This window comes from Dryobates pubescens, chromosome 26, assembly GCF_014839835.1.
Source record: "Dryobates pubescens isolate bDryPub1 chromosome 26, bDryPub1.pri, whole genome shotgun sequence".
NCBI lineage: Eukaryota > Metazoa > Chordata > Aves > Piciformes > Picidae > Dryobates > Dryobates pubescens.
This window is the reverse complement of record NC_071637.1, coordinates 3,542,334-3,569,957: the sequence shown is the minus strand read 5'-3', so window position 1 is coordinate 3,569,957 and position 27,624 is coordinate 3,542,334. Positions and strand designations below refer to the sequence as shown.

General features: G+C 52.3%; 1 protein-coding gene across 1 annotated transcript; it reads left to right on the top strand.

The window, feature by feature from the left end:
• Positions 1 to 570: 570 nt before the first annotated feature.
• On the top strand, positions 571 to 24,898 carry AHCY (adenosylhomocysteinase). The gene is made up of 10 exons (XM_054173565.1): positions 571 to 694; positions 2,464 to 2,654; positions 6,039 to 6,114; positions 9,176 to 9,328; positions 11,604 to 11,716; positions 14,952 to 15,159; positions 17,346 to 17,433; positions 18,878 to 18,995; positions 21,697 to 21,891; positions 23,916 to 24,898. The coding sequence occupies exons 1-10, from the start codon at positions 667 to 669 to the stop codon at positions 24,045 to 24,047; spliced, it is 1,302 nt and encodes a 433-aa protein (XP_054029540.1). The 5' UTR covers positions 571 to 666; the 3' UTR covers positions 24,048 to 24,898.
• Positions 24,899 to 27,624: the final 2,726 nt, after the last annotated feature.

Sequence of the window (27,624 nt, the reverse complement as noted above, 5' to 3'; positions counted from 1 at the left end):
ACACACGACCCAACGGGCACAGCCGGGCAGAGCCCGGCGCGGCCCCGGCACACACGACCCAACGGGCACAGCCGGGCAGAGCCCGGCGCGGCCCCGGCACACACGACCCAACGGGCACAGCCGGGCAGAGCCCGGCGCGGCCCCGGCACACACGACCCAACGGGCACAGCCCGGCGCGGCCCCGGCACACACGACCCAACGGGCACAGCCGGGCAGAGCCCGGCGCGGCCCCGGCACACACGACCCAACGGGCACAGCCGGGCAGAGCCCGGCGCGGCCCCGGCACACACGACCCAACGGGCACAGCCGGGCAGAGCCCGGCGCGGCCCCGGCACACACGACCCAACGGGCACAGCCGGGCAGAGCCCGGCGCGGCCCCGGCACACACGACCCAACGGGCACAGCCCGGCGCGGCCCCGGCACACACGACCCAACGGGCACAGCCGGGCAGAGCCCGGCGCGGCCCCGGCACACACGACCCAACGGGCACAGCCGGGCAGAGCCCGGCGCGGCCCCGGCGGGCACGTCGCGGCGCGCGCAGGCCGGCGTGGCCCAGGCGTGGCCCAGGCGCGGCCCCGCCCCGCGCAGGCCCTGGCGCCTCCTCTACTTAAAGCGCGCCCGGGCCCGCCCCCACCTTCTCCTCCGCCGGCTCCTCCGCCCGCCAGCATGTCGGACAGGCTGCCTTACAAAGTGGGTGAGTGTGCGTCCTGGGCTCCGCTTGCTCCGCGGGGCTCCGGCGGCTCCCCCGCGGCTAGCGCAGTGCTCCGGGCCCGGCCGGGCCTGGCGCGGCGGGGTGCGGGGCTGGGCCGCGGCCGCGGGGGGAAGGGGGCCTGTGGCCCATGCGGAGCGGGGAGCGCGGGCGGCATGGCAGGCAGAGAGTCCAAGCCTGAAACCCGCGCTGCGCTGTGGGCCGGGCTGTGTTTGCGGCGCGCTGCCGATAGACCCTGCGAGCAGCGAGGCGGCTCCCGGAGGGGCTGCCCCGGCTCTCTGCAGCTGCTGCCTCGTTCCGCAGCGCGGCACCAGTGGGATTTCTACTCGCGGGTTCGCCGCTCCGGAGCCCCCCGTGCGGCTAAGCTCGGCCGCCCACCCCTCACCCCCCAGCCCGCCTGCCGCGCTGCCTGCCCGGCAGGAGCCCCGCGGGCGGGAGCTGCGGGCAGGCTCTCGCCCCGAATGGGAAAGCTTAGGGGTACCTCCGTTAAACGTTTCCCTAAAGACTTCATAGATCTTGAGCCACAATCCCCCTGCCAGATTTTTATCAAGAGCTGCGTGCTTTTGAAGGTTAAATTAACAGAGAATAAATTTAGTCTAGAAGGCTTAGATTTGTAAATGAATCGACATGGAGGCTATGAACCCGAAGTACTGCAGCATATGTTTATGTTTTTGGTGGTTTTTTTAAAGCAGCTTTGGTAAAAGTATTAAGCTCTTTAGAAGGGTAGAGTTCAAGACCCTCTTGATGTAGTCCTTCCGTTGCCTGGGGCATTCAGTCTCCTGTTGATGTGAAGGCTGTGCAGCAGTTAGCTAACATGTAGGCAATAGCTCCAGTGCCCCAAGGTTTCATTCTGCAGGAAGAAGCAATTAGCTTGTCTGTATTAAATGAGGTGGAGCGAGTCTAAGGTCTTACCGTGTGTGAGTTGACTAGGTAGGTGAAAGAGAAGTGTGATGTTAAGAGAAGTGGCAAGCTGCTGAAAGAGCAAACGGAGTGAGAGGGGCACTTGGTGTTGCTGATGCTGCCAAGTGGTGCATCTAGATATTAGCTGTTTGACTCTTGCCTTTTCAAGAGTCAGCATCCATGGAGACTGTGTTATTTTTCTGCTATGAACTGGCCTGTTGGAAGTCTCTTTTGTTCACGTTTTGCAGACCTTTTTTGCAGATCCCTTTCACAGAGGCAGAAGCAGACTTGTACCTGAGGTAGTTATGGTGCCTTGAAAATAGCCTTTGTGGATAACAAAAGGGTAGGAACCTTGCAAGCTTAGCTCTCAGGAGGAGCTGGCTGGGTTCAGCTCCTGGTACATGCTGTGTGTGTTCTTATGTGGGGAACCTCTTGCCAGACAGGCAACTTCCCCTCCCTGAAAGTCTTAATACTCTGGAAGTAAAACTCTATATGAAGTGTTTGACCCTTGGGCAGCACTTACAAGGGAGAGAGCTTGAGGCTGGGGCTGACTCAGTTAACAGCCCCCAGATGTCTGCATGATAGGTAACAGCTGATTAATATGCTCATGCAGGGGCACAGTTGTTTTCAGAAGGGCTCTTAGGTTTGGTCTAAACTTGTTTGAAAGCCTGTGTACTGTAGTAAAGAAAGAAGAGAGTAAGTGGGATAGAGTCCATTTTCCCCCCAGCTCTGTCTCCCAGCTGTTCCTGGGTGCTGGCTTCAGCTGCTGCAGCCAATGCCTGTCCTCGAGTGTGTGAATAGACACCCAGGTCTCTGCTGTGTAAACTCTGACACCTGTCCTCATTCTCTTGCAGCTGACATCAGCCTTGCAGACTGGGGTCGCAAGGCCATTGAGATTGCAGAGAATGAGATGCCAGGGCTGATGAAGATGAGGGAGATGTATGCTGCATCAAAGCCTCTGAAAGGGGCACGTATCGCTGGCTGCCTTCACATGACCGTGCAGACAGCAGTTCTCATAGAGACCCTGATCGTGCTGGGAGCTGAGGTAAAGTGTCTCTGAGCTTCTCATTCTGCCTGTGGAGCTGCCTCAGGGGATCCTGGCCCATGGCTGTATTTTTTGGAAGAAACTGTGCTGCAGTCTCCAGGTGGATGAATTAGGATCTTCTCTCCTCAAGTGAAAAGCATACTGCATGCACCTCTGGGATGCAAGATGTCTCCCCTCTGGGCAAGCTGCATAGAATGGTTTGGGTTAGAAGGGACCTTAAAGAGCATCCAATCCCTCCTGCCATGGGCAGGGACACCTTCCACCAGCCCAGGTTGCTCAGGGCCTCGTTCAGTCTGGCTGTGAACACCTCCAGGGAGGGGGTGTCCACAGCTTCTCTGGGCAACCTGTTACAGTGCCTCCCCACCCTCACTCTCAAGAATTTCTTCCTACTCTCCAGTCTCAATCTATCTTCTTCCATGTTAAAGCCATTCCCCCTCATTACTTGTCAAAAAGTCCCTCCCCAGCTTTCTTGTATGCCCTCTTCAGGCATCTTCCTGAATGCCTGTTTTGGCCTGGGTTGCTGGCTTCAGCAGCTCTATCAGCTGTGTGTACAACAGCCTGGGCAGCAGTGCTGGAAGGTGCTCCCACACTGTTGTGCTGGGATGTGCTGTGCAGCTCTGGTGAGTGCCTCCAGCACAGATTAGTCTGTTTTAAGAGCCACACTGTGCCCTGGTGAAGTCAGCAAAAACTAATGAAGCTTTCTGAAAGCTCATGCTAGCCCTCGAGCTGTGCAGGAAAACAACAGGGACACAGAGTCATCTGAGGGCTGGCAGCTCCCCTGATTTGTTGTGACTGTGAGCCAGTTACTCTGGTCCATGTTTAAGAGTGAGATACCTGTATGCCATTTACTGCACTGTGTCCTCTGCCTTGCTTGGTGAGTGAAGTCCAAACATCACAGCCGAGTGCTCACTGCACAGGGCACGGGGAGAGCCAAGCATCTGAGCACAATCCACATAGCTGGTGTGCTGAGCAAGGAGCTGGCTGGAGTTTGAGGATGGATTATGCTAAGTACATATGTGATCTGAAATTCCTTCTTGAGCTCAGGCTGCTCAGAGGCACCCTGTATGGGATTTACAGATTGCATTAGGATGGAAGGGACCCTCAAAGGTCATCTTGTCTAACACCCCTGCAGCCAGCAGGGACACCTCCAACTAGATCAGGCTGCCCAGGGCCATATGAAGCCTGATCTTGAAGGTCTCCAGGGATGGGACCTCAACCATATACCTGGGCAGCCTGTTCTGGTGTTTCACAATTCTCACTGCAAATAACTTCCTCCTGATGTCCAAACTAGATCCCCTCTGCTCTGATTTCATTGTCACTACAGGCCCTTCTGAACAGTCCCTCCCCAGCCTTCCTGTAAGTCCCCTTCAGATATTGAAATGCAGCTCTAAGGTTTCCATGGAGCCTCCTCTTCTCCAGGCTGAGTAGTCCCAATTCTTTCAGCTTGTCTCCATGGGACAGGTGCTGCAGCCCTCTGAGCATCTTCATGGGCCCCCTGCCAGGTGCTCCAGCAGGTTCATGTCCTTGTGTTGGGAATCCCAGAGCTGGCCACAGTACTGCAGGTGAGGTCTCACCAGAGCAGAGTGGCAGGATCACCTCTCATGACCTGCTGATCCCTACCTGGAAATGGTTAAACATTTTGGACTGTGTCCTGCAGGTGAGAGGCTCTGACAGAAGGGTGAGCTCTCTGCAGCTGCTAAGGCATTTCCTTAGGAAGTGGAGGGGATGAGCCTGGCAGGTCACATGCACTCATCCAGGTGGTCTGTTCAGAGCTGTTCCACAGTTGCAAACAGTGCAGTGCTGATGGAGAGCCTTGTGGAGGTACAGTCCTGGCTTTGCTCCTGATGTTATTCTCCCTCCAAGATTTAAAACTAGTAGCCACTGCAATTTGGGAGGCTCCTTGCTGCTCCTCTTGGTTGCTGCATCGCAGCGTGGCTGTGTGCTTACTTAGCAGCTTGAGACTGTGTCCTCTTGTTGTGGTGCTGGTTGCCTGGGAGAAGAGACCAACCCCCACCTGGCTACAGCCTCTTCAGAGTGAGTAGCAAAATACTGGAAGAGGTTGCCCAGGTGTGTGGTGGAGGCCCCAGCCTAACCAGTGCAGAGTACAGGGGTACAATGACTTCCCTGCTCCTGCTGGCCACACTGTTCCTGATGCAGGCCAGGATGCCATTGGCCTTCTTGGCCACCTGGGCACACTGCTGGCTCATGTTCAGCTGCTGTCAATCAGCACCCCGAGGTCCCTTTCTGTTCAGCAGCTCTCAGCCACTCTGTCCCCAGCCTGTAGCTCTGCCTGGGGTTGCTGTGGCCAAAGTGCAGCCCCTGGCACCTGGATTTGTTGAATGCCATCCTGTTGGACTCTGCCCATGAGGACTCTCCTCAAGGTCTGTTACAGAGAAGCATGCAAACCCCTGTAGGGAGCAGAGAGCTGTGTGGCTCTGGGGTCTGTGGCTCTGCTCCCTCTGCAGAGGCACTTTTCATAAGGGTGTCCAGTGACAGGACAAGAGGGAATGGTTTGAAGCTGCAGGAGGGTAGGGTTAGACTGGAGTTTAGGAAGAGGTTCTTCAGTATGAGGATGGTGAGACTCTGGAATAGGTTGCCCAGGGGGGTTGTGGATGCCCTCTCCCTGGAGATACTTAAGACCAGATTGAGCAACCAAGTCTAGTTGAGAGGCATCCCTTCCCATGGCAGGGGTGGATGATCTCTGAGGTCCCTTCCAACCTAAGCCATCCTATGGTTTCTGTGCTTGCTTGGGGAGCTACAACTGGTCTGCAGATACTTCTCAGGGCAACTCAGTAGCTTGCTGTTGCTTTTTGGGGTGCTTGAGCCTAGTTATGAAATCTGTGAAACCCACTATGCTCAGCTGGAGGAGCTTCCATGACTGGATCACAGAGGGAGAGTTGGGTGAGCATAAACTTGGAAAAGGCCTCTTGATCCAGGGTAGTGTTTCAGCTGCATTTCTGACTCTGAGTGCAGCAGGTGTGTTGCTGCATGTCCACATCCCACACTGGCTATGTGGCTCTGCTGAAAAACCTGAACTTCATTGACCAAAACTTTCTAAACTCAGCCTGCTGTGCCCTTCCTGGAGAGCTGCAGGTGTGTGTGTGCCCTGTCCTGGCTGGCAGAAGCTCTTGTGAGTAAGGAGCTGGCAGGAGATGTGGTACACCTGAAGCTCCTTTGTGTTCCCTCCCAAGGTGACATAATTTTTGCTGCCCTAGTCACACACTTGGGTCTCCCCTTAACTTTGCAGAGCTGCAGGGAAAAGCAGGAGGCTGCACTAAAAGGCCTTTCTGCTCTTACTGCCTTTGTAACTCCTGTGTCTGAGAGAGAGTGTGTCTGATCTCTCAGAACTTTGTTCAGCAAACAAAAGCTTGGGTTATTTTCCAGGTGCAATGGTCAAGCTGCAACATTTTCTCCACCCAGGACCACGCTGCAGCTGCTATTGCAAAAGCTGGCATCCCTGGTAAGTTTCTCCTGTTCTGCTTTGGCTCCGAGTTGTTGGGGGGGTGCTGCCTGCTCCAGCTAAAGCAAACTGTGTCCAAACCAAGCTCTTCTGAACGAGCTGCAGGATAGGAATAGCCTGTCAAAAGCAGTGATTGTTACAAAGAGGGCATTTGGTTCAAGCTGCATTGCATCAGCCTGGGCACAGCACTCCTGACAATGGCTGATGTGAGGCTGTGAAAGAGCCTGCCTGGATGTCACCAGCTTTGTGCCTGGGCATTGAGAGGATTGAATTGGCTGAGTGATTAAATAGCTTGGTGTGGAGGTGTTTGGTGTTTTTCAGCAAGCCTGGTACTAAATAGGGGTCAGGGAAAGGATGTCAGTTCCACTGGGCTCTGTTACACTGACAGGGTCAACAGTCAAGCTGTTTTTAGGCTAGAGCTAGGCCAGCTGTGGTGTTTAATATTCCTGGAGTGGTTTATCAGGATGCTGCTGGTTTGTTATTGTCACCTTGGACTAAAGAGCAATTCCTCATGGCTCACTATGAATACATTAAGCAGTTGCTGTGTTCTCAGCTTAAGGACAGAGTCCTCATGGCTCTGGGCTGGGAACTGTGGCCTAAGCCTGGATGTCGGCAGAGGCTAAATCTGGTTTCTGACACCTTTGGGATGCCATTTTGTTACAATGGGCTATGGCCAAAAGTCTTTCCCTAGCTGTGGTCCATTCTAAGGTAACAGAAGAAAAGTGGTCCCTTTATCAGCTCCTTTGGTGTTCCTGGCTGCAGGCATCTCTGCCTCTCCTCATCTCTGCCATGTGATGTCAAAGGACCTGGTAGCACTGTAGATCTGATCTTAGGATATTGCCTTCCTTGCTGCTCTCAACACCCTGAAGTCAAGTGAGGAGCAGTTTGCAGATGAAGTGTTTGACCTCTGCTCTTGGCAGGCTCCTTTTGGTAATGTTACACCTTCTGTGTTTACAAGACCCTGGAGGAATGCTGACTGGTTTTTTTAATTACTATTTTCTGGATACAATGAGGTAGTAAAGAACATTTCTTCAGCCAGGGCAATTGCATCACTGCCTCCTGGTGGCTCAAGGTTAGTTTTCTGTGCAAACAATGAAAAGGTCACCATTTAGCCAGATGCTGGGGTGTGAGAGCACTGTGCCTGACCACAGAATCACAGAAACACTCAGGCTGGAAAAGACCTTCAGGATCACCGAGTCCAACCCATAAGCCTGCTCTGCAAGGGTCACCCCTAAACCATAGCCCCAAGCACCACATCCAAACCATGTCAGGGGTGGTGACTTCACCACCTCCCTGAGCAGCCTGTATCAGTGCCTGACCACTCTTGCCATGAAAAAATTCTTCCTGCTGTCCAGCCTAGCCCTCCCCAGTCACAGCTTGAGGCCATTCCCTCTTGTTCTATCACTAATTACCTGTGAGAAGAGACCAGCACCAACCCCTCCACAACCTCCTTTCAGGTAGTTGTAGACAGCAATGAGGTCTCCCCTCAGCCTCCTCTGTTTCACACTAACCATCCCCAGCTCCTTCAGTTGCTCTTCACCAGATTCCTTCTCCAGGCCCTTCACAGCTTCCTTGCCCTTCCCTGCCCTGGCTCCAGCACCTCCACATCTCTCTTGGATTGAGGTGCCCAAAACTGGACACAACACTCAAGCTGCGGCCTCCCCAGAGCTGAGTCCCAGGGGACAATCCCCTCCCTGCTCCTGCTGGACACAGCATTGCTGATCCCAGCTAGGAGGCCTTTGGCTTCCTTGGCCACCTGGGCACTGCTGGCTCCTCTTCAGCTGCTTGGCCATCAGCACCCCCAGGTCCCTCTCTGCCAGGCAGTTTCCAGCCACACTTCCTCAAGCCTGGAGCATTGCTTGAGGTTGTTGTGCCCCAAGTGCAGGACCTGGCACATGGCTTTGTTGAAGCTCCTCCTGGCAATGTTGGCCATGGATCCAATCTATCCAAGCTCCTCTGTAAAGCCTCCCTACCCTGGTGCAGATCAACACTGCCACCCAGCTTGGTGACATTTCCAAACTCACTGCTGACACTCTCTGTGTCTTTGTCAAGATTATCAAAGGTGTTCCAGCCCTCTGATCACTTTTGTGGTCCTCCTCTGGACCTGCTCCAGTTAAGTTCCCATCTTTCCTGTGCTGACTTCAGAGCTGGATGCAGGACACCAGATGGGGTCTGACCAGAGTGGCAGAATGACTTCCCCTTGACCTGCTGGCCACACTTCTTTTGATGCAGCCCAGGGTGCAGCTGGCTTTCTGGGCTGCAAATGCACATTGCCACTTGTGACTGGCTGCCAGCTGGGTTTAACTCCATTGACCACCACTTTTTGGTCCCTTTCACCCAGCCACTGTTGTATCCAGCAGATATTTGTTTAAATGGCTGAGTGCAGCTGAGGCTCCAGTGCAGGATGAAGCCTGGAAAGGCAGAAATGCTGCTTGGTAGATGGTAGTGTCTGCAGCATGTTGCTGCTGATGGCAGATGAAATGGTAGAGGAACATGTCCTGATGAGAGCAGGCAGGGCCTGGCAGGTTGGATTTTAGTGCTGGGCCAGAGACTAGAATTTAAACTCAAACTTGCTGAAGAGTTTGTCAGCTGGTGCTTAGCTCATGCTAAAGTTTAGTTCTTTTCTGCTGTGCCAGGAAAAGCTGTGATTGTATCAGTCTATCCAGTGGCTAATTGCTGGTGCTGTAGGGTGTGTTAGGGGACAACTGGGTGTTGTGAAGTCTGCTTTAGGTAGCTTTGCTTTCTCTCTCTCAATATTGGAAAATAAGAGCAGTGTAGTCTCAGATTTTAACCTTTTCTCCCTCTTAACATTGCAAGATGATGAGAGTAGTGAAGTCTCAAATGCTAACCAGATTTGTAGCCTGGTACAGGAGGTAAAGTGGTTTCACTTCTCATTTTGATCTTTTTTTTTTTCCCCAGTGCAAATGTCCTCCCTGGCCTGCAGGCACAGGAAATCACCTGTGTCAGCTCTGCTGCTGCTGAGAGCTGCTGCTGAAATCTGCCTTTGGCTGCTTTGCTACATGCTGAGTAAAACTGATTATGTCTGTTTGTTCCTGTGTAGTGTTTGCCTGGAAAGGGGAGACAGATGAGGAGTATTTGTGGTGCATTGAGCAGACCCTGTACTTCAAGGATGGGCAGCCTCTCAACATGATCTTGGATGATGGTGGAGACCTTACCAACCTAGTTCATACCAAATACCCACAGCTCTTGAAAGGTGACTTGCATTTTCTGTTTGGTCAGGCACAGCTCTACCTGGGAGGCTGCTTAGGCAGTCTGCTCCTGTGGGAATTCCCTGCTTGTGTGGAAGGGGTGGGGGAAGAGGCACAGGCATTTGCAAACAAGCTGTGAAAATTGTTTGTAGCCTAAAACCAGGATCTCTTCCCTGTGGGATCTGCTGCCATCTCTGTTCTGTGTGGTACATAAGCTACAGTCACCTGCCCTGGCTGTCTCTCACAGTGCCTGGGAGGGGCCACTGGCACTGCTGACTTGCAAAAGCTTCCAGGGAATGGGCTGGATTTTACAACTGCTTAATGTTTCATGGGCTCACAGAATGGTGTAGGTTGGAACAGGCTGTAAAGATCACCTGGTTCCAAGCCCCTGCCATGGACAGGGATACTTCCCAGTAGCCCAGGTTCCTCAAGGCTCCCTCCAACCCAGCCTTGAACACCTCCAGGAAGGGGGCAACCACAACCTTCCTGGGCAATGTCTGCTTGCCATTGCTAGTTTAATATTATGCTTTTCCTTCCCCATCTTTTTAATGCACCTCTAGATGAAGTCATGACACCCTGCAGCCCTTCTTGGTAAGGGAGCTGTTTTCTGCCCTACATCAACTACAAGGCATTCAGTCATTCAGTTTGTCAGGGAAGCTGCTGATAGTCAGGGCTGAGACTCTTGCTCTGATTCATTATTTTCAGTGTAAGTTAGTAAAAGTGAAAACAGGTCAGTGTTGTGTTGCTAGCACATGTAAAGTGCTGGTAAGGATTGATCTGGAGGGGATTTGACATGACCTTCAGCAGCAGGCAGATCTGTGTGCAAGTATGACAGGGCCTCTGTAGCTCTGCCAGTGTCCATTGTATGTGCTGCTGGGCAAGCTTTCTGGGCTAATGACAAAGAGAATCACAGGGTTGTTTGGAAAAGCCCTCTGAGGTCATTCAGTCCAACCTTCAACCCAGCCCCACCGTGGCCATTAAACCATGGCCCCAGGTGCCACACGTTTCTGGAACACCTCCAGGGCTAGGGACTCCGCCTCCCTGCGCAGCCTGTGCCAAACCCTGACCACTCTTGCAGCAAAGGTTTTTCCTCATCTCCAACCCAAACCTCCCTGGCACAATTTCAGGCTGTTTCCTCACCTGGTCCTAGGGAGAAGAGAGCAATACCAGCCAGCCTCACTCCAACTTCCTTTCAGGAAGCTGTAGAGAGCAATGAGGTCTCCCCTCAGCCTCTTCTCCAGACTAAACAACCCCAGCTCCCTCAGCTGCTCCTCACCAGCCCTGTTCACCAGACCCCTCCCCAGCTTTCTTGTCCATCTCTGGAGATATTCCAGCCCCTCAGTGTCCTTGTAGTGAGGGGCCCAAAAGTGAAGGTTAGATTAGAGTGAGGTCTCTCCTAGTCTAAAGCTGCTCTCTTCCATTTTTCTAAAGAATATCTTATCATAGATCACTGAATCACAGAATGGTAGGGGTTGGAAAGGACCTCTAGAGATCAAATCCAACCCCCTACCAAAGCAGGATCACCTAAGGGCAGGCCACACAAGGATGCATCCAGGTGGTTTTTGAAAGCCTCCAGAGAAGGAGACTCAACCTCTCTGGACAGCCTGCTGCAGGGCTCCAGCACCCTCACAGCAAAGATGTTTCTCCTCATGTTGAGGTGGAACCTCATGGGTTCCAGTTTGTGTCCATTGTCCCCTGTCCTATCACAGGGCATCATTGCAAAGAGCCTGGCTCTGTTCTCCTGACAGTCACCCTTCAGATATTTGTGGACATTAGTGAGATCCCCTCTCAGCCTTCTCTGTGCCAGACTAAACAGCCTCAGCTCTCTCAGCCTTTCCTCAGAGGAGAAATGTTCCAGTCCCTCAGTCATCCTTGTAGCTCTCTGCTGTACCCTCTCCAGCAGATCCCTGTCTCTTGAACTGGGGAGCCCAGAACTGGACACAGTGTTCCAGGTGGGGTCTCCTAGGGCAGAGTAGAGGGGGAGGAGAACCTCCAGAGGCCTCCTAGATACTTTTCTTGGTGCACCCCAGGATGCCATTTGCCCTCTTGGCCACAGGAGCATCCTCTTTTAATTGTCTTGTAGGGGAAGAAGCTGGTTTGAAGTTTCAAACTACTGCCTTGGGGACCCAAGTGAGGGCTCTCTTCTCATCCCTGTTTCCTGCACAGGGTTTCTTTAACTTGGGCCTCTGTTAGGTTCTTCTTCCAGCAGCTTGGTGTGTTGGTTTGCAGCAGCTAAGGATGATTCACCAACTGAGGTGAATCCTTTGACTGTCTCCACAGGAATTAGAGGTATTTCAGAAGAAACAACCACTGGAGTTCACAACCTGTACAAGATGAAGGCCAATGGGACTCTGAAAGTGCCAGCCATCAATGTTAATGACTCTGTCACCAAGGTAATGCAAGTGGAGCCCTTCTGTTACGTTCTGCTGTCTGACCAGTTTGGGGTTGGGATGTTGGCATTCCCATTCAAATGTTCTTTCTCTTGACCTGGGACTGATCAGTTATCCACAATGGCCTTGAAATGGGCCCAGGATGGGAAAAGCCATTGTATGTAGTCTGCTTTCAGAAGTGCAAGGGGTATTTTTGTGTGTAAGGACATCCATTCTTTTGCCTTTTAATGATGTGAAAACACCTTTGGGAATCGTGGCTCCTGAGGTGCACTCAGTTGCTGTGCCAAGGGGCATGCCCTCACTCTGAGGAGGTTAAATTCCAGAGGTAGGTGGCAGGTACTATCTAGAAAGGTGGTATCCTGGGCTGCAGCAGAAGTGTGGCCAGCAGCCTGAGAGAGGTGATTCTGCCCCTCTGCTCTGATGGGACCTCACCTGCAGTGCTGTGTCCAGCTCTGGGGCCCAACAGTGTACAGGGGCAGAATGACCTCCCTGCTCCTGCTGGCCACACTGTTCCTGATGCAGGCCAGGATGCCATTGGCCCTCTTGGCTGCCTGGGCACACTGCAGGCTCATGTTCAGCCTACCATCGACCAGTACCTCTAGGTCCCTCTCTGCCTGGCTGCTCTCAGCCACTCTGACCCCAGCCTGTAGCACTGCCTGGGGTTGCTGTGGCCAATGTGCAGAACCTGGCACTTGGATGTGTTCAGTCTCCTGCCCTTGGACTCTACCCATCTGTCCAGCCTGTCCAGGTCCCTCTGCAGAGCCTCTCTACCCTCCAGCAGCCTAGTTTTAAGCCTAGTTGGTAAATCTAGTTCAAATTCCTATCCTAACCCTTGGGCATGGCAGCTCTCACTGACTGGCCTGATTTCTCTGCAGTCTGCTATCTGAAGAGTGTTTAGTCTCACCTCAAAGATCCACCTGCCACCTTTACTTCATAGCTAGTAGGCAGGCATCCAGCTTTTCTGGGAACAGGCTTCTTTCTTTGCAGCCTTTTCACCCAGATTTGTGCCTCCTGCAGGATGACTTAATACTGTTAGGAAACTTAGAAGTTCAGATGTTTGGAAAAAAGGCCTCTTGAGTGAATTTGGGTTGTGCTAATCTCATTCACTTCATTCCAGTGCCAAACAAGTGCTTATCTGCAAGTACTGCTTGGTATTTGTGTAGCAGAAGATCTTCAGGAAGACATGCAGCTGAGCTGGCAGATTCAGTTGCTCTGGGGTTAGTGTTTGAAGACAGAAGGCAGGCAGCATCCAGTTCTGTTCTTCCCTCCTGCCACTCAGCTGTGGTTTGGGGTGGGATGGATGTGTGCATCCAACACTCTGCTACCTTGCTCACAGGGGAATGCACAGGCATCTCTAAGGCTTTGCTGGCAACTGGGAGGTTTGATGAGGAGGAATCAAAGCTGACTGTGCTGTTTTCTTCCAGAGGAAGGCTTAGACTGCAAGGGAAATCTGCTGGAGGGCTAGATAAGAGGATTACTGACTGATGCTACCTTGGCAATTTGAAGGGTTGCTAACAAACTTCCTGCACTATTAATGGCAGACGTGCCTGTCGTGAGGTTTAGAGGCAATGAGTCAGGAACTTCCTCATGCCTTAGTCCTTGGCCCCTTTCTGAGGCTGGAAGCATTATGCCACTCCACCTCCTGACTTGCTCAGGTAGTGCATTGGAGGCAGAGCTGCAACACTTCTATACATGGGCTTTGCCTTTTTGGTTTTAGTTACAGTTGCAAGCTGCAGCCTGAGCACCAAAGTATAACATCACCTCACATGTGCTAGATGGCACCAAGCAGAGCTGCAAGGCAGGTCCTGTTTGAAAACCCAGTGCTCCTACTCACACCTAGGTGCCCAGGCTTAAAGCTGCTTATGATAAGCAAAGACAAGAGTGATTGATGCCCTAAGTCTGTAGAAAGCCCTGGGAGGAGATCTTAGCAATATTTACAAATACCAGAAGGGTGGTGTCAAGAAGAGGCCAGGCTCTTTGCAGTGGTGCCCTGTGGTAAGACAAGGGGCAATGAACACAAACTAGACCCCACTTCAACATGAGGAGGAACTTCTGCTGTGAGGGTGCTGGAACCCTGAAGCAGGCTGCCCAAAGAGGTTGTGGAGTCTCCTTCTCTGGAGGCATTCAAAACCCACCTGGATGTGTTCCTGTGTGACCTGCCCTGGGTGATCCTCCTTTGGCAGAAGGGTTGGGCTTGATCCCCAGAAGTCCTTTCCAGCCCCTAACATTCTGTGGGAAACCCCAAAAGCTTGAACAGGCATTGAGAGCAGAATTTTGCTGTGAGTGGTGATGAGTTTTTTACCCCACTGCCTTGGGAAGCACAGCAAATGGTGGTAGCCAGACCTCTTGAAATTCCTTACTGCTGTGACTCTTCCAGTAACCAAAGATGTTTGTGCAGTCCATCCTCCTGATCAAAACAGAAGGTCTAAGGAGGAAAAGGAGCATCACAAAAATCTGTGCAGAAATGTTTCAGAGCTCAGGAAGATATTCAAGTGGAGAACTCTGATATCTGACCTAGCAGGGGAATTCTGATTTGGAGGTCTGGCTGTTCAGCTCGTGTTAATGTTACAGCAGGAGGATGCTGTGTGATGGGACATTGAGATCTGATTATTGGAGGTGTCCCTGCTCACTGCAGGGGGGTTGGGCAAGATGGCCTTTGAGAATCCTGGACAAGCTGGAGAGGTGACCCAGGTGAACCTCATGAAGTTTAACAGGAGCAAGTGCAAGGCTCTGCACCTGGGCTGGAGCAATCCTCACTACCAATACAGCCTGGGGGAGGAGATGATAGAAAGCAGCCCTGAGGAAAAGGGCTTGGGGGTGCTGATGGATGAGAAGCTGGCCAGGAGCAGGCAGTGTGAGCTTGCAGCACAGGAGGCAAATCACAGCAGCCTGGGCTGCATCTGAAGCAGCATTGCCAGCAGAGCCAGAGAGGTGATTCTGCCACTTGGCTCTGGTGAGACCTCACCAGAGTGGAGTCAAGAGGGAGAATCACCTCCCTTGAGCTGCCTCTTATCAGGGGTGTGCTGAAGCCTGTATCTGGTGTAACTCTACAGACTGAAACTGGATGAACATCAAAGCAGGTGATCCTCCCACCCCTCATTGTGGGTACAGCGTGCAGCCGGCTGGCAGCCTCCTGGCCTGCAGCACTGCCACAGAAGTCCATCTTGTTTCTCTAAGGGATTTTTTTGCTGGAGTGACTTTGATCTGTGGTGAAACTCGCTTCCTTTTTCTTCCTCAGAGCAAGTTTGATAACCTGTATGGCTGCAGAGAGTCCCTGATTGATGGCATCAAGCGTGCCACAGACGTGATGATCGCCGGCAAGGTGGCGGTGGTGGCAGGTTACGGGGACGTGGGCAAGGGCTGCGCTCAGGCCCTGCGCAGCTTTGGAGCCAGAGTCATCATCACAGAGATTGATCCTATCAACGCCCTGCAGGCAGCCATGGAGGGTGAGAACTGGGGACATGGTGTTGGGAGCAGATGTTGGTCAGTTAGAGGGCAAGAAGGGCTCTGCAGAGGGACCTCGACCGACGGAACAGATGGACAGAGGCCAACAGGATGGCATTCAACAAGTCCAAGTGCCAGGGGCTGCACTTTGGCCACAGCAACCCCAGGCAGAGCTACAGGCTGGGGTCAGAGTGGCTGAGAGCTGCCAAACAGAGGGGGACCTGGGGGTGCTGATTGACAGCTGCCTAAACATGAGCCAGCAGTGTGCCCAGGTGGCCAAGAAGGCCAATGGCATCCTGGCCTACATCAGGAATAGTGTGGCCAGCAGGAGCAGGGAAGTCATTGTGCCCCTGTCCTCTGCAGTGGTTAGGCCACACCTTGAGTCCTGTGTCCAGTTCTGGGCCCCTCAGTTTAAGAAGGACATTGAGAGACTTGAAGGTGTCCAGAGAAGGGCAACAAGGCTGGGGAGAGGCTTTGAGCACAGCCCTGTGAGGAGAGGCTAAGGGAGCTGGGGTTGCTTAGCCTGGAGAAGAGGAGGCTCAGGGGAGACCTTCTTGCTCTCTCCAACTCCCTGAAAGGAGGTTGTAGCCAGGAAGGGGTTGGTCTTTTCTCCCAGGCAATCAGTACCAGAACAGGAGGACACAGTCTCAAGCTGTGCCAGGGGAGGTTTAGGCTGGAAGTGAGGAGAAAGTTGGTGCCATGGTCTAATCATGAGGTCTGTGGTGACAGGTTGGACTTGATGATCTTTGAGGTCTCTTCCAACCTTGGTGATACTGTGATGCATGCAGAAACTCACACATCTGATGGGGTCTCTGCCTGTCAGTGTAGAGCAATCAATGATGGGGGCTGTTCAGCCTGGAGAAGAGAAGGCTCCAGAAAGACCTTAGAGCTGCTTTTCAATATCTGAAGGGGCTCTGCAGGAAGGCTGGGGGAGGACTGTTCAGAAGGGCTTGGAGTGATGGGATGAGGGGCAATGAGAGGAGATTTAGGTTGGACATAAGGAAGAAGCTCTTTACTCTGAGTGAAATACTGGAAGAGGTTGCCCCGGGATATGGTTGAGGCCCTGTCCCTGGAAGCACAGTCTTGCTGTGGCCCTGTGCAGCCTGATCTAGTTGGAGGTGTCCCTGCTGACTTCAGGAGATTGGTCAAAGATGACTTTTGAAGATCCCTTCCAACCCAATGCATTCTGTGATTAATTTTGAGAGCTGGCCAGCTGAGTTTCAGCCCTGTGCCTGCTGAGGCAGCAATGAGTCTAGCTTAGCTGCAAGAATTCTTTCCTTAGAGTTTCTCAGTATAGGCCATGAAGATGTCTTTAGAGTTAAGAATATTGGTGAGGCCTCCATGGCATAATGCTGTATGCCTAACTTGGGATAAGTTCATTATCTTCAGGTTTTGGAACTCTGACATCCACTGTGGGTTAAGACCTCACTGGAATATCCCCACAGTAAAGCAGGCTTTACCTTGCTTTTGGAGAGCAATGCCAGCTGTGCTCACAGCATGCTCTGGAAGCTGTGTTCTTTCTCTTCTGTGGGTGTCTCATCTAACTGTTTCCTGGTACCAGTTTATCCCATGTCTGTTCATACCTGTCTGGAACCTGCAGGCATTGTAGGTGCACTTGCCCTGGCAAACTTGCCCCCCTAGAATACAGTCTGAGCCCTGTGCTAGATGCTATAGCTCTGGACAGAATGGCCTGAATGTACAGATCTGCAGGTTGGAAAGAGCACAGAAATCTCTGTCCCTCATCTCTGTGCATGTTTAGGAAGAGAAGAATGCACACTGCAGAATCACAGAATGGCTGGAGGTGGAAGGGGCCTCTGGGGGTCAAGTCCAACTTCCCTGCTAGAGCAGCTTCACTAAGAGCAGGTTGCACAGGACTGAATCCAGGCAGGCTTGAAATGACTCCAAAGACTGCACTACCTCTCTGGACAACCTGTTCCAATGGTCCATGACCCTTAAATTACAGAAGTTCCTCCTCATGTTTAGATGGAACTTCCTATGTTCAAATTTGTGATGGTTATCATCTCTTCCTGTCCCTGGGCACCACTGAAGAAAGTCTGGCCCCACCCTCCCTAGGAAGGCACAGACTTCATCTTCCTTCTTCCTCTCTGCTTCTCTACTTCTGCTCTTGCATCCCAGTTTTTAGTAAGTGCTGGTAGTTGGGTAGAGCAACTTTTCTTTCTCTTTTCAGGTTATGAAGTTACAACCATGGAGGAGGCCTGCAAGGAAGGCAATATCTTTGTTACCACCACTGGCTGCACTGACATTGTTCAGGGCAGGTATGGTCTGGCTGCTTTGCTTTAGTGACAGAAAGTACAGTTAGATAAGCTATGGTTCAAGGTAAAAAAAATAGTCAGCAGTGTGGTCAGAGTGTCCTGGACCTCACACAGGGGTGGTCACACAGTATCTCATTTCTGGACATCAGCATTTAGTATCATTTAAATGAGAAACTGAGGCTTTGGTCTTTGAGTTTGGATGTTGTCATGCTGCAGTTGCACCTGTCCATCTCATGCTGGAGAAAGAAAAGGTGTAGAAGGATAGCCTGACTGCTGTGGAATGAGAGCACCAGTGCTGAATTCTGTGTTAGGACAGGTAAATGTGAGCAGAAGAGGAGGCAAATCAAAGTCAAAAGTAAAGGCTGAAAGTGATTCCATCAGTACACACAGCAGGCTTGACACTAGCCTGCTCTCAAATGACCCTGCAGGTTTTGTTACTGCTTCTTAGACCTCAACTGAGAGCCCCTCCCCTGTACACAAACTCATTCCTATCTTTGCCATTATCACAGCGTGGTTTGGGTTGGAAGGGACCTTCAAGATCACCTAGTTCCAACCTCCCTGCTGTGGGCAGAGACACCTTCCACTAGCCCAGGATGCTCATGGCCCCCTCCAGCCTGGCCTTAGAAAAATCACCCTCCCTGGAAGTGTTGAAGTTGTAGTGAAAGGTCAGAGTAAGTGGGAGGAGGCAAGGCTGTTGGGCTCTGGAGACATCAAACTGCTGGAAACTGAAGTCACAAAGCAAACTTTCTTTTGTGTCAGAAAGAATCATTGTAGGCATTTCAATGGTGGTGAAGGAAAATAGTTTTGTTTTCCATACTGGGAAAATCTGAGCAAATGCTGAGAGCCCTGGGGCTCTTCAGTCTGGAGGGGAGAAGGCTGAGAGGGATCTGATCAATGTCTATCAATAGCTGAGGGCTGGGGGTCAGGAAGGAAGGGACAGGGACAGGCTCTGCTTACTTGTGCCCTGGCATAGGACAAGGGGCAATGGATGGAAACTACAGCACAGGAGGTTCCACCTTAACACGAGGAAGAACTTCACTGTCACAGAGCCCTGGAGCAGGCTGCCCAGAGAGGTTGTGGAGTCTCCTTCTCTGGAGCCCTTCCTGCCCTGTCTGGTTGTGTTCCTGTGTGAGCTGCGCTGGATTCTATGCTCCTGCCCTGGCAGGGGGGTTGGATTGGAAGATCTCCAGAGGTCCCTTCCAACCTCTGACATCCTTTGAACCTCTTAGATTCTTGGGAAGTGTCCAGTGTCCTTCCCTGCAAGCTTGAGAGCTTTTTGCAGTAGGCTCATGCCTGGAAGATTCAGACCCACACATCTAGAGAGTGAAATGCAGTCAGTGAGCCCAGGCTTGCTTTCTCCTGGAGCAGAGCTAAGGACCAGAGCATCTTGTGCTGAAGAAATGTTTTGTGTGTTTATTGACTTTTGCTCCAACTTCTTTTTTTGCAGGCACTTTGAGCAGATGAAGGATGATGCCATAGTGTGTAATATTGGCCATTTTGATGTTGAAGTTGATGCAAAGTGGCTGAATGAAAATGCAGTAGAGGCAGTGAACGTTAAACCTCAGGTGAGCCAGCCCTTGCACATGCTCTCCTGCTGGGGAGAAGCAAAGCTGTGCAGTGTCTGTTTCCAGAGAGGGGAAATTGTCTTCAGGTGTCCTGTTTGTAGCTTTTTTTGGGCAGCCAGTGCTGCTCTGGGCTGATCAGAATGCAGATTCTGCTGTTCCCTGATTAACTTGGAGCCAGCTGCACATTGTATTCTTGTCTTGGTATTGAGGCAGTTGGTTCCAGGCAGTGCCCAGGTGTGCAGCATGGTCTGTGGTGAGAGGCACCTGGTGTGGATGCATCTTTCTCCATGTGTTCCTACTTCCTTCTCAAACAGGAGTCTACCCCTTAGGGTAGACTTGAATTGCATCAAGTTCACTCCTTACAGGACATCTGCTTTGATGTTAGGGCTGTGGTGGGGAGGTATGGAAGTGTGCTTGCTTTGAGAGCCCCCAGCTGAGAGCAATGTCACAGCTCAGTTTCATAAAGCAAGGTAGCTGCTGAATACAGAACAGGCCAGTAGGTACCATATAGAGCTGGAAAACTGAGGAGCAGAGCCCATAGGTTGTCTGGGGGCTGATCTGAAGTGCCTCTTGGGAAGCTGCTTGTTCATGTACTGCTCTGCACCAGAACATTCTTGGTCCTGGAGCAGGCTGCCAGGGTTAGAGTGAAACTCCCAGGGATGTTTTAGGCATTCTTTTGAGGTTTGAATAACTCCATGCCTGTTTGCAAAGCTTTTTTTGATGTGGAGATTGAAGCCTCAGGAAAGGCTCTCTGGAGCTCTGCCAAACTCAGTCTTCTCTTCCAGACTTAGTGGCTTCATTTCAGAGGCCTGTGTAGACCAGGAGTCTGTCTGTGGGCAGACAAGGTGAGATGTATCCTTGCTCACCTTGCATTCTCACTGTGTTCATGTCAAGCTGTGGCTGTAGCTACATGAGAAGATAGGGATCCAAACTCTTCAGCTTTTCAGCTGGGTTCTGAAGCAGAGAAACAAAACTAAGTGTTTTGTAACACTAGGTTTTTCTGCAGGCCAAATTAAGGGAAAATATCACAAAGTAAGCCAAGCATCAAGAAAAGTGTGTCCAGGAGGTCTTGGGAGGTTCTTCTCCCCCTCTACTCTGCCCTGGTGAGACCACACCTGGAATACTGTGTCCAGTTTTGGGCTCCCCAGTTCAAGAGAGGCAGAGACCTGATGGAGAGAGTCCAAGGGAGAGCCATGAGGATTAGGGGAACCTGAGCATCTCCCCTGTGGAGAGAGACTGAGAGCCCTGGGGCTGTTTAGTCTGGAGAAGAGAAGGCTGAGAGGGGATCTGATCAATGTCTATCAATATCTGAAGGGTGGGAGTCAGGTGGAGGGGGCCAAGCTCTTTTCAGTGGTGCACAGGAATAAGGCAAGGAACAGTGGATACAAACTTGAACACAGAAGGTTTCATCTCAACATGAGGAGAAACTTCTTTGGTGTGAGGGTGCTGGAGCCCTGGAGCAGGTTGCCCAGAGAGGTTGTGGAGTCTCCTCTGGAGGCTTTCAAGAACCACCTGGATGTGTTCCTGTGTGATCTGCCCTGGGTGATCCTGCTTTGGCAGGGGGGTTGGACTCAAGCTCTGTAGGTCCCTTCTGACCTCTAGTGCACTGTGAAGCCTGGTCTGGCTTTGCTCTTCCAGCTTTCAAAGAGGGAGTGTCCTTGCTGAGAGCAGGCATCTGGGACAGGCTTTCTCCTGTGAGAGTGCCACACCCCAGAACACGTCTTAGATCTCAATCTGCCCTTCCACTCTTCATAACCCCCCTGTGGCTTACTGACCACCCACATCAAACTCTTAGTAAGCAGCTGAGTCTTTCCAGTATACTGTTTGTTGTTGGGACACATTACATAGGCTCAACTAGGTCTGAAGTTAAACCCTCAGGTACTCACTAGCAAGTCTGCTCTTGCCCATGATCTTAGAGCAGAGCTGGCTTCACTCAACAGCTTTTGTCTTAGAGGAGGCTGGAGCTAGCTGCTTGCTTGCTAGAAGCTCAGGGTTTAAAGCTAAAACTGGGAGTGCTCAAAAAGGCTAAGCTGGATGTCAGGATGGTATTGCCCCTGTATTCAGCACTGGTTAGGACACACCTGGAGTCCTGTGTCCAGTTCTGGGCCCCTCAGTTTAGGAAAGATGTTGAGATGCTGGAGGGTGTCCAGAGAAGGGCAACAAAGCTGGGGAGGGGTCTGGAGCACAGCCCTGTGAGGAGAGGCTGAGGGAGCTGGGGTTGCTTAGCCTGGAGAAGAGGAGGCTCAGGGGAGACCTTCTTGCTCTCTCCAACTCCCTGAAGGGAGGTTGTAGCCAGGTGGGGGTTGGTCTCTTCTCCCAGGCACCCAGCACCAGAGCAAGAGGACACAGTCTCAAGCTGCACCAGGGGAAGTTTAGGCTGGAGGTGAAGAGAAAGCTCTTCACTGAGAGTTGTTTGCCATTGGGATGTGCTGCCCAGGGAGGTGGTGGAGTCACTGTCCCTGGAGGTGTTCAAGAGGGGACTGGAAGAGGCACTGGGTGCCGTGGTTGAGTTGATCAGATGGTGCTGGGAGCTAGGTCGGACTGGATGATCTCTGAGGTCTTTTCCAGCCCGGTTCATTCTGGGATTCTGTCAGGTTGTGGGGTTGTGCTTGATGAGCTGAGAGGTCTGTTCCAGCCTCAGTGGTTGTGTGGTGTGAGATGCTGTCCTTCCCCTGAGCTTGCTGTGCCCTTGCCCCGGCAGGTGGATCGCTACACGCTGCGCAGCGGCCGGCACGTCATCCTGCTGGCCGAGGGGCGCCTGGTCAACCTGGGCTGTGCCATGGGCCACCCCAGCTTCGTCATGAGCAACTCCTTCACCAACCAGGTGCTGGCCCAGATCGAGCTGTGGACACACAGCGACAAGTACGCTGTTGGAGTCCATTTCCTGCCAAAGAAGGTGAGTCCCAGCGGCAGGAAGGTTCTGATGCTTTCAGGCTGTGCCCTTCACACTTTGCTTTTGTGGATCCAGAAGGACCTGGACAGGCTGGAGAGGTGGGCACAAGCCAGCCTCATGAGCTTCAACAGGACCAAGTGCAGGGTCCTGCAGCGGGGTCGAGGCAATCCCAGGCACAAATGCAGGCTGGGCAGGGACTGGCTGGAAAGCAGCCCTGAGGAGAGAGACTTGGGGGTGCTGGGGGAGGAGAAGCTCAACAGGAGCTCTCAGTGTGCACTTGCAGCCCAGAGAGCCAAGCAGAGCCTGGGCTGCAGCAAGAGAAGTGTGGCCAGCAGGGCAAGGGAGGGGATTCTCCCCCTCTGCTCAGCTCTACTGAGACCCCACCTGGAGTACTGCCTCCAGTTCTGGAGCCCCTATTGCAAGAGGGATCTGGAGGTGCTGGAAGGTGTCCAGAGAAGGGCCACGAGGAGGAGCAGAGGGCTGGAGCTGCTCTGCTGTGAGGACAGACTGAAGGAGTTGGGGCTGTTCAGTCTGGAGAAGAGAAGACTCTGAGGTGACCTCATTGTGGCCTTCCAGTACCTGAAGGGGGCTACAAGAAGGCTGGGGAGGGACTGCTCAGGATCTCAGGCAGTGATAGGACTGGAGGGAATGGAATGAAGCTGGAGGTGGGGAGATTCAGGCTGGAGGTGAGGAGGAAGTTCTTCCCCATGAGAGTGGTGAAGCCCTGGGATGGGTTGTCCAGGGAGGTGGTTGGGGCACTGTCCCTGGAGGTGTTTAAGCCCAGGCTGGATGAGGCTCCGGGCAGCCTGATCTAGTGGAGTGTCCCTGCCCATGGCAGGTGGGGTGGAACTAGCTGATCCTTGTGGTCCCTTCCAACCCTGACTGATGCTATGATACTATGATCTTGAACAGAAAGTAGTAAAGCTGTGAGTGAATCACTATTGGGTGTAAAAAGGGAAATGAAGAGAATTCTAAACCATCCCATTGGAGAGAGACCTACCAGAAGATTTAGTTCCCTAGAACAGTTTCTCTTCTTGCTTCTTTGCACTGGAGAGATGCTAACTCTCTCCTGCTTGGCCTTGGCTACATTGTTTTGGCTAAGTCTAACTTGTCTGCTCCTTTCTCTTGTCCTTTTTGTACAGGGGGGTAAGGGAGAGGCAGAGAGGGAGAAGCCAGTAGCTTCCCCTGGTCCTTGACCAGGCAGGGGAGGGGGGGGGGGTCCTTGTGCTGTTTATTGATTGTAAATCCCTGTAAATATTGTAAGCCCTGGGTATTTTGTACACATTCATTGCATCCCACTGTGGATTGTAGTTTTTGCCTGTAAACACAGCTTTCATTTGCTGCCACCTGAGCTGGGTTGGCAAAGTTAATGCTGGGAGGGAGGGGGAAGAATTTCAACCCACCACAAAGATGCAGGCTTCTAAGGAAGCCAACTCCAGGTGTGGTCATGTAGGTTTGGGTGGTTTGTGCCCAAGTTGATTTTCCTGCTGAATGTTGTTGCAAGGAGCTTCTGGCTCTCCAGGAATGCTTGGCTTTGGTCATGCTGAGTCTGAGGTGAGCTGGGTACTGTGGCTAACCTGTTGTGCTGAACTTGCACTGCTCTTGTCTGTCTCAGGGGAGGAACATCCAGTCACTTTTTGGCCTCACCTAGGGCCCTCTCCTGAGGTGCTGGGAAACCCTGTGCTGCCTCAGGCTAGCCAGGGAGCTTCTCCCAAGCATCTTGTTCCTTCTGAGTGTCAGCATTGACAGCAAGCTTTCACATGCCTGTCCAGCAGCAGAGTCTAGTGGGGAAGAGTTGAAGCTGGAGTGAAACTAGGAGTTGATTTTTGCAGTGGGTGGCAAGAACCTCAGTCATTTTGGCACTTGAGCAGAGCCAACAGTCTGGTCATAGAATCATAAAATGGTTTGAGTGGGAAGGGACTTTAAAGAGAATCTGGTTCCAAGCCTCCTGCTGTGGGCAGGGCCACCTACCTTCCTGCACTCATAAGACTCTTCTAACCCTCTTGTCTCCATGTTTTGTGTTCCAGCTGGATGAAGCTGTGGCTGCTGCTCATCTGGATAAACTGTGTGTGAAGCTGACCAAGCTGAGTGATAAGCAGGCCAAATACTTAGGCTTGCCAAGAGATGGGCCCTTCAAGCCAGACCACTACAGATACTGAGCAGGTGGCACTACCCAAAGACCAAAGTGCAGGGATGCAACCTTCCAAAGCCCTTGTGTGTGCTGGGCTTCTGAGAGCAAGTCCTTTGCCATACCCCTCTCAGTGCTGCAGACCCCCTCCCCATACCAAGGGAGCTTCAGGGCCTCCTTAGTGAAAGAGGATCACTCTGGCCCTTGGCATTAGAATTGGTTACTTGGCTAATGTCATGGTGAAAAGGATCTTATGCAACATTTGTGGGCTCCTAATGTCCCAATAAAGGGAGCAGCACAAAAGATTGCTAAATGAAACTGTCTAGTCTTGGCTGAAGTGGCTAACAACCTCTTTGAAGAGTCTGGGCAGCAAGATGGGGAGCAGAAACTACAGGGAGATGCTTTCTGCCATGCCTTGCTCAAGTTAGATGACTCCTGGTAGGAGGCTGCCAGTGTCAGGCTTCTGTCCACAGAAGTGCCCTGGCTCAAGTGCACATTGTGAAAGTGGAGGCAGTAGGGAAGAGTACAGCTTGGCTGGGCTCCCTCCTGTGAAAACCAGCTTGACCTCCTGCTTGGAGACGAGAGCTGGAGAGTTCTTCTGGTTTAATTTACTCCACTGGGTTTGGTCAGAACAAAGACCAATGCTGCTTCCATACCAACTTGAGGAGGTGTGAGGCAAGAGAGACTTTTTGGTAGTCTTCTAGTGTGTTGTAAAGGGCTGGGAAGCCACTGAGAGGAATACTTAGGTTTAGGGAGCTTGTTCAGTCCTCTGGAAAACACCAGCAGCACACTTCTACCCCAACTTGATTCCTCAGAGTTGTCATACCTGCTGTACCTTGTCTGTCACTGACTCAAAGTGCTTTTATTAAAGATCTGACTGTGGCCTGGCTCATTTTGCTGTGGATGTGTTCACTTCTGTGTGAACCTGAACCTGCTGAAGATGTTCAATGTACCCACATGGAGTTTCCTCAAGACAAAAGGCAGTGCTGCATCATACCCTTGAGCTGAGGAGCAGCTTGTCCCAGGTGCAGTGTTTGAAGGGCTGAATCTTGCCTTAAAAGCACTCCTCTGCCCACACAGACTTGGCCCTGTATGCCATGGAAGTACTCTCTTGCCACTGTCCTCTTCAGTCAACATTATGCAGCAAAGCACCTCTGTTTCTGGATGGAAGATGAAAGATGTTCATAGAAACATAGAATGGTTTGGCTTGGAAGGGACCTTCAAGATCACCCAGTTCCATCTCCCCTGCTGTGGGCAGGGACACCTCCCACCAGCCCAGGTTGCTTAAGGTCTCATCCAACCTGGCTGTGAACCCCTCCAGGGAGGAGGCAGGGCAACCTGTTCCAGTGTCTCATCACCCTCCCTGCAAAGAATTTCTTCCTCATTTCCAGTCTTAATCTCCTGTCACTCCCAGCTCTTGTAAAAAGTCCCTCCCCTGCTCTCTGGTAGCTCCCTTCAGGCACTGGAAGGCTGCTCTAAGGTCTCCATGGAGCTTTCTCTTCTCCAGGCTGAACAGCTCTCACTCTCCCCACAGGAGAGGTTCTCCAGCCCTCTGATCATCTTCATGGCCTGTCTCCAGCAGCTCCAGCTCCTTCCAGGACTGGAGGTAGTGCTGCAGGTGTGGTCTGACCAAGAGCAGAGCCAGAGGGGCAGAATCTTCTCCCTGTCCTGCTGGTCACACTGCTTTGGATGCAGCCCAGCACATGGGTGGCTGCCAGGGCTGCAAGTGCAGCCTCACCCTTCATGAAAGCTTGTGACCTGCCAGCCAGCTGAGGAAAAAGCCAAACAACAGCCAAAAGGCTGAGAGCAGAACACCACCACCAAAAGTTCTGTGGGGAAAAAAAGTACTTCCAGGATGAATTAAAGGGTTTAAGGGTTTACATCATCCTTTGGCACTGGATGGGGACTGCCAGCCCTTTCTGCTTGTCCAGTTCCCTGACATCCCACACCAGAGGGGTCAAGCTGGTTAGGATGTTGGGTGAGGCTGTTAGCAAGTTTTTGCTTCTTGTTTCACCTGTAGAGCACAGAGACATTTTTTTCTGCCAACCTCTTACTTTTCTGTATCACTCTGGGGTTGATTGCAGCAGTTGGGGAAATCATTTCCATCAGGGTATGTTGAATGGGCCATAGGCATGGGCCTGACTGAACAGCAGCATTCAGAAGCAAACTGAACAGCAGCTTAATTGCAGTAGTGCAGATGTTGGGAGCAATCAGGCTGAAAGCCAGAGTGGGTTTTGAGCCAGCAGTTGTTGCAGGTATCTGCTTTGCATTAACTTGATTGCCACTCACAACAAACATTTGATGCTGCTGGTTTGCCTCCTGTCCAAAACTTGCTTCCTCTGTGCATTTCATTAACAGCCTGGTCCAAACTCCTCCTTTGGCAGTGAGAGCCTTTGCCTGGGGGGGTGTCTGACTCGCCCCCAAGATGCCATTTTGTAAACAAAGATCAACATCTCTGACCAAAGCCTGGCACTTAGAAGCAAGCTGTGGGGATGGAGGGGTGTCATGGAACCATAGAATCATTTCAGTTGGAAAAGGCCAACCCCCCACCTCACTGCAGCCTCCTTTCAGGGAGCTGTAGACAGCAATGAGGTCTCCCCTCGGTCTCCTCCAGGCTGAACACTCCCAGGTCCTTCAGCTGCTCCTCCCCAGCCCTCTTCTCCAGACCCTTGCCCAGCTTTGCCCTTCTCTGGACCTGCTCCAGCCTCTCACTGTCCTTGGTGTGAGTGGCCCAAAACTGAACCCAGTGCTCCAGTACTTGTTGACCAAGTGGAAGAGATGAGGGGCCATTACCCATCTGCTGTGTTCATTTAGTGCAGGAGGGACCCTTGGCTGTTGAAATGACTTAACCTTTGTCTACTTCCATAGTCATTCCACAAGCCTTATAATCCTAGAATCATCTTGTTTGGAAGAGACCTTTCAGATCTAGTCCAGCCATTAACCCAGCAGTGGCAGGTCACTACTAAACCATGGCCCTCAGCACCACATCTACACAGCTCTGAAACCTTTCCAGGCATGAGGACACCACCACTGCCCTGGGTGGCCCTTTTCCTGAAGACATTTTTCCTGCCATCCAACCCAACACCCCCTGGCACAACTTGAGGTTGTTTTGTCTTGTTCTCTCTCTTGCTCCTCAGGAGAAGAGGCTGACTCCTGTGTTTCTACAATCTCCTTTCAGGGAGCTGTAGATAGCAGTGAGGTCTCCCCTGAGTCTCCTCTTACCCAGACTGGACCACCCCAGCTGTCTCAGCTGCTCCTCACCAGCCCTGTTCTCCAGCCCCTTCCCCAGCTTGGTTGCCCTTCTCTGGCCACACCCACACCCCCCCCCCAGCACTTCAATGTCCTTGGAGTGAGAGGCCCAAATCTGAGCCCAGGATTCATGGCACAGCCTCACCAGAGCTGGAGTACAAGCAATCCCAGCCCTGCTCCTGCTGGCCACACCACTGCTGATCCAGGCCAGGCTGCTGGTGGCCTTCTTGGCCACCTGGGCACCCCCTGGCTCCTGTTCAGCTGCTGTCACCCAGCACCCCCAGGTCCTTTCCTGCTGGGCAGTTTCCAGCCCCTCTGCCCCAAGCCTGGAGCCTTCCTGGGGGTGCTGTGAGCTGAAT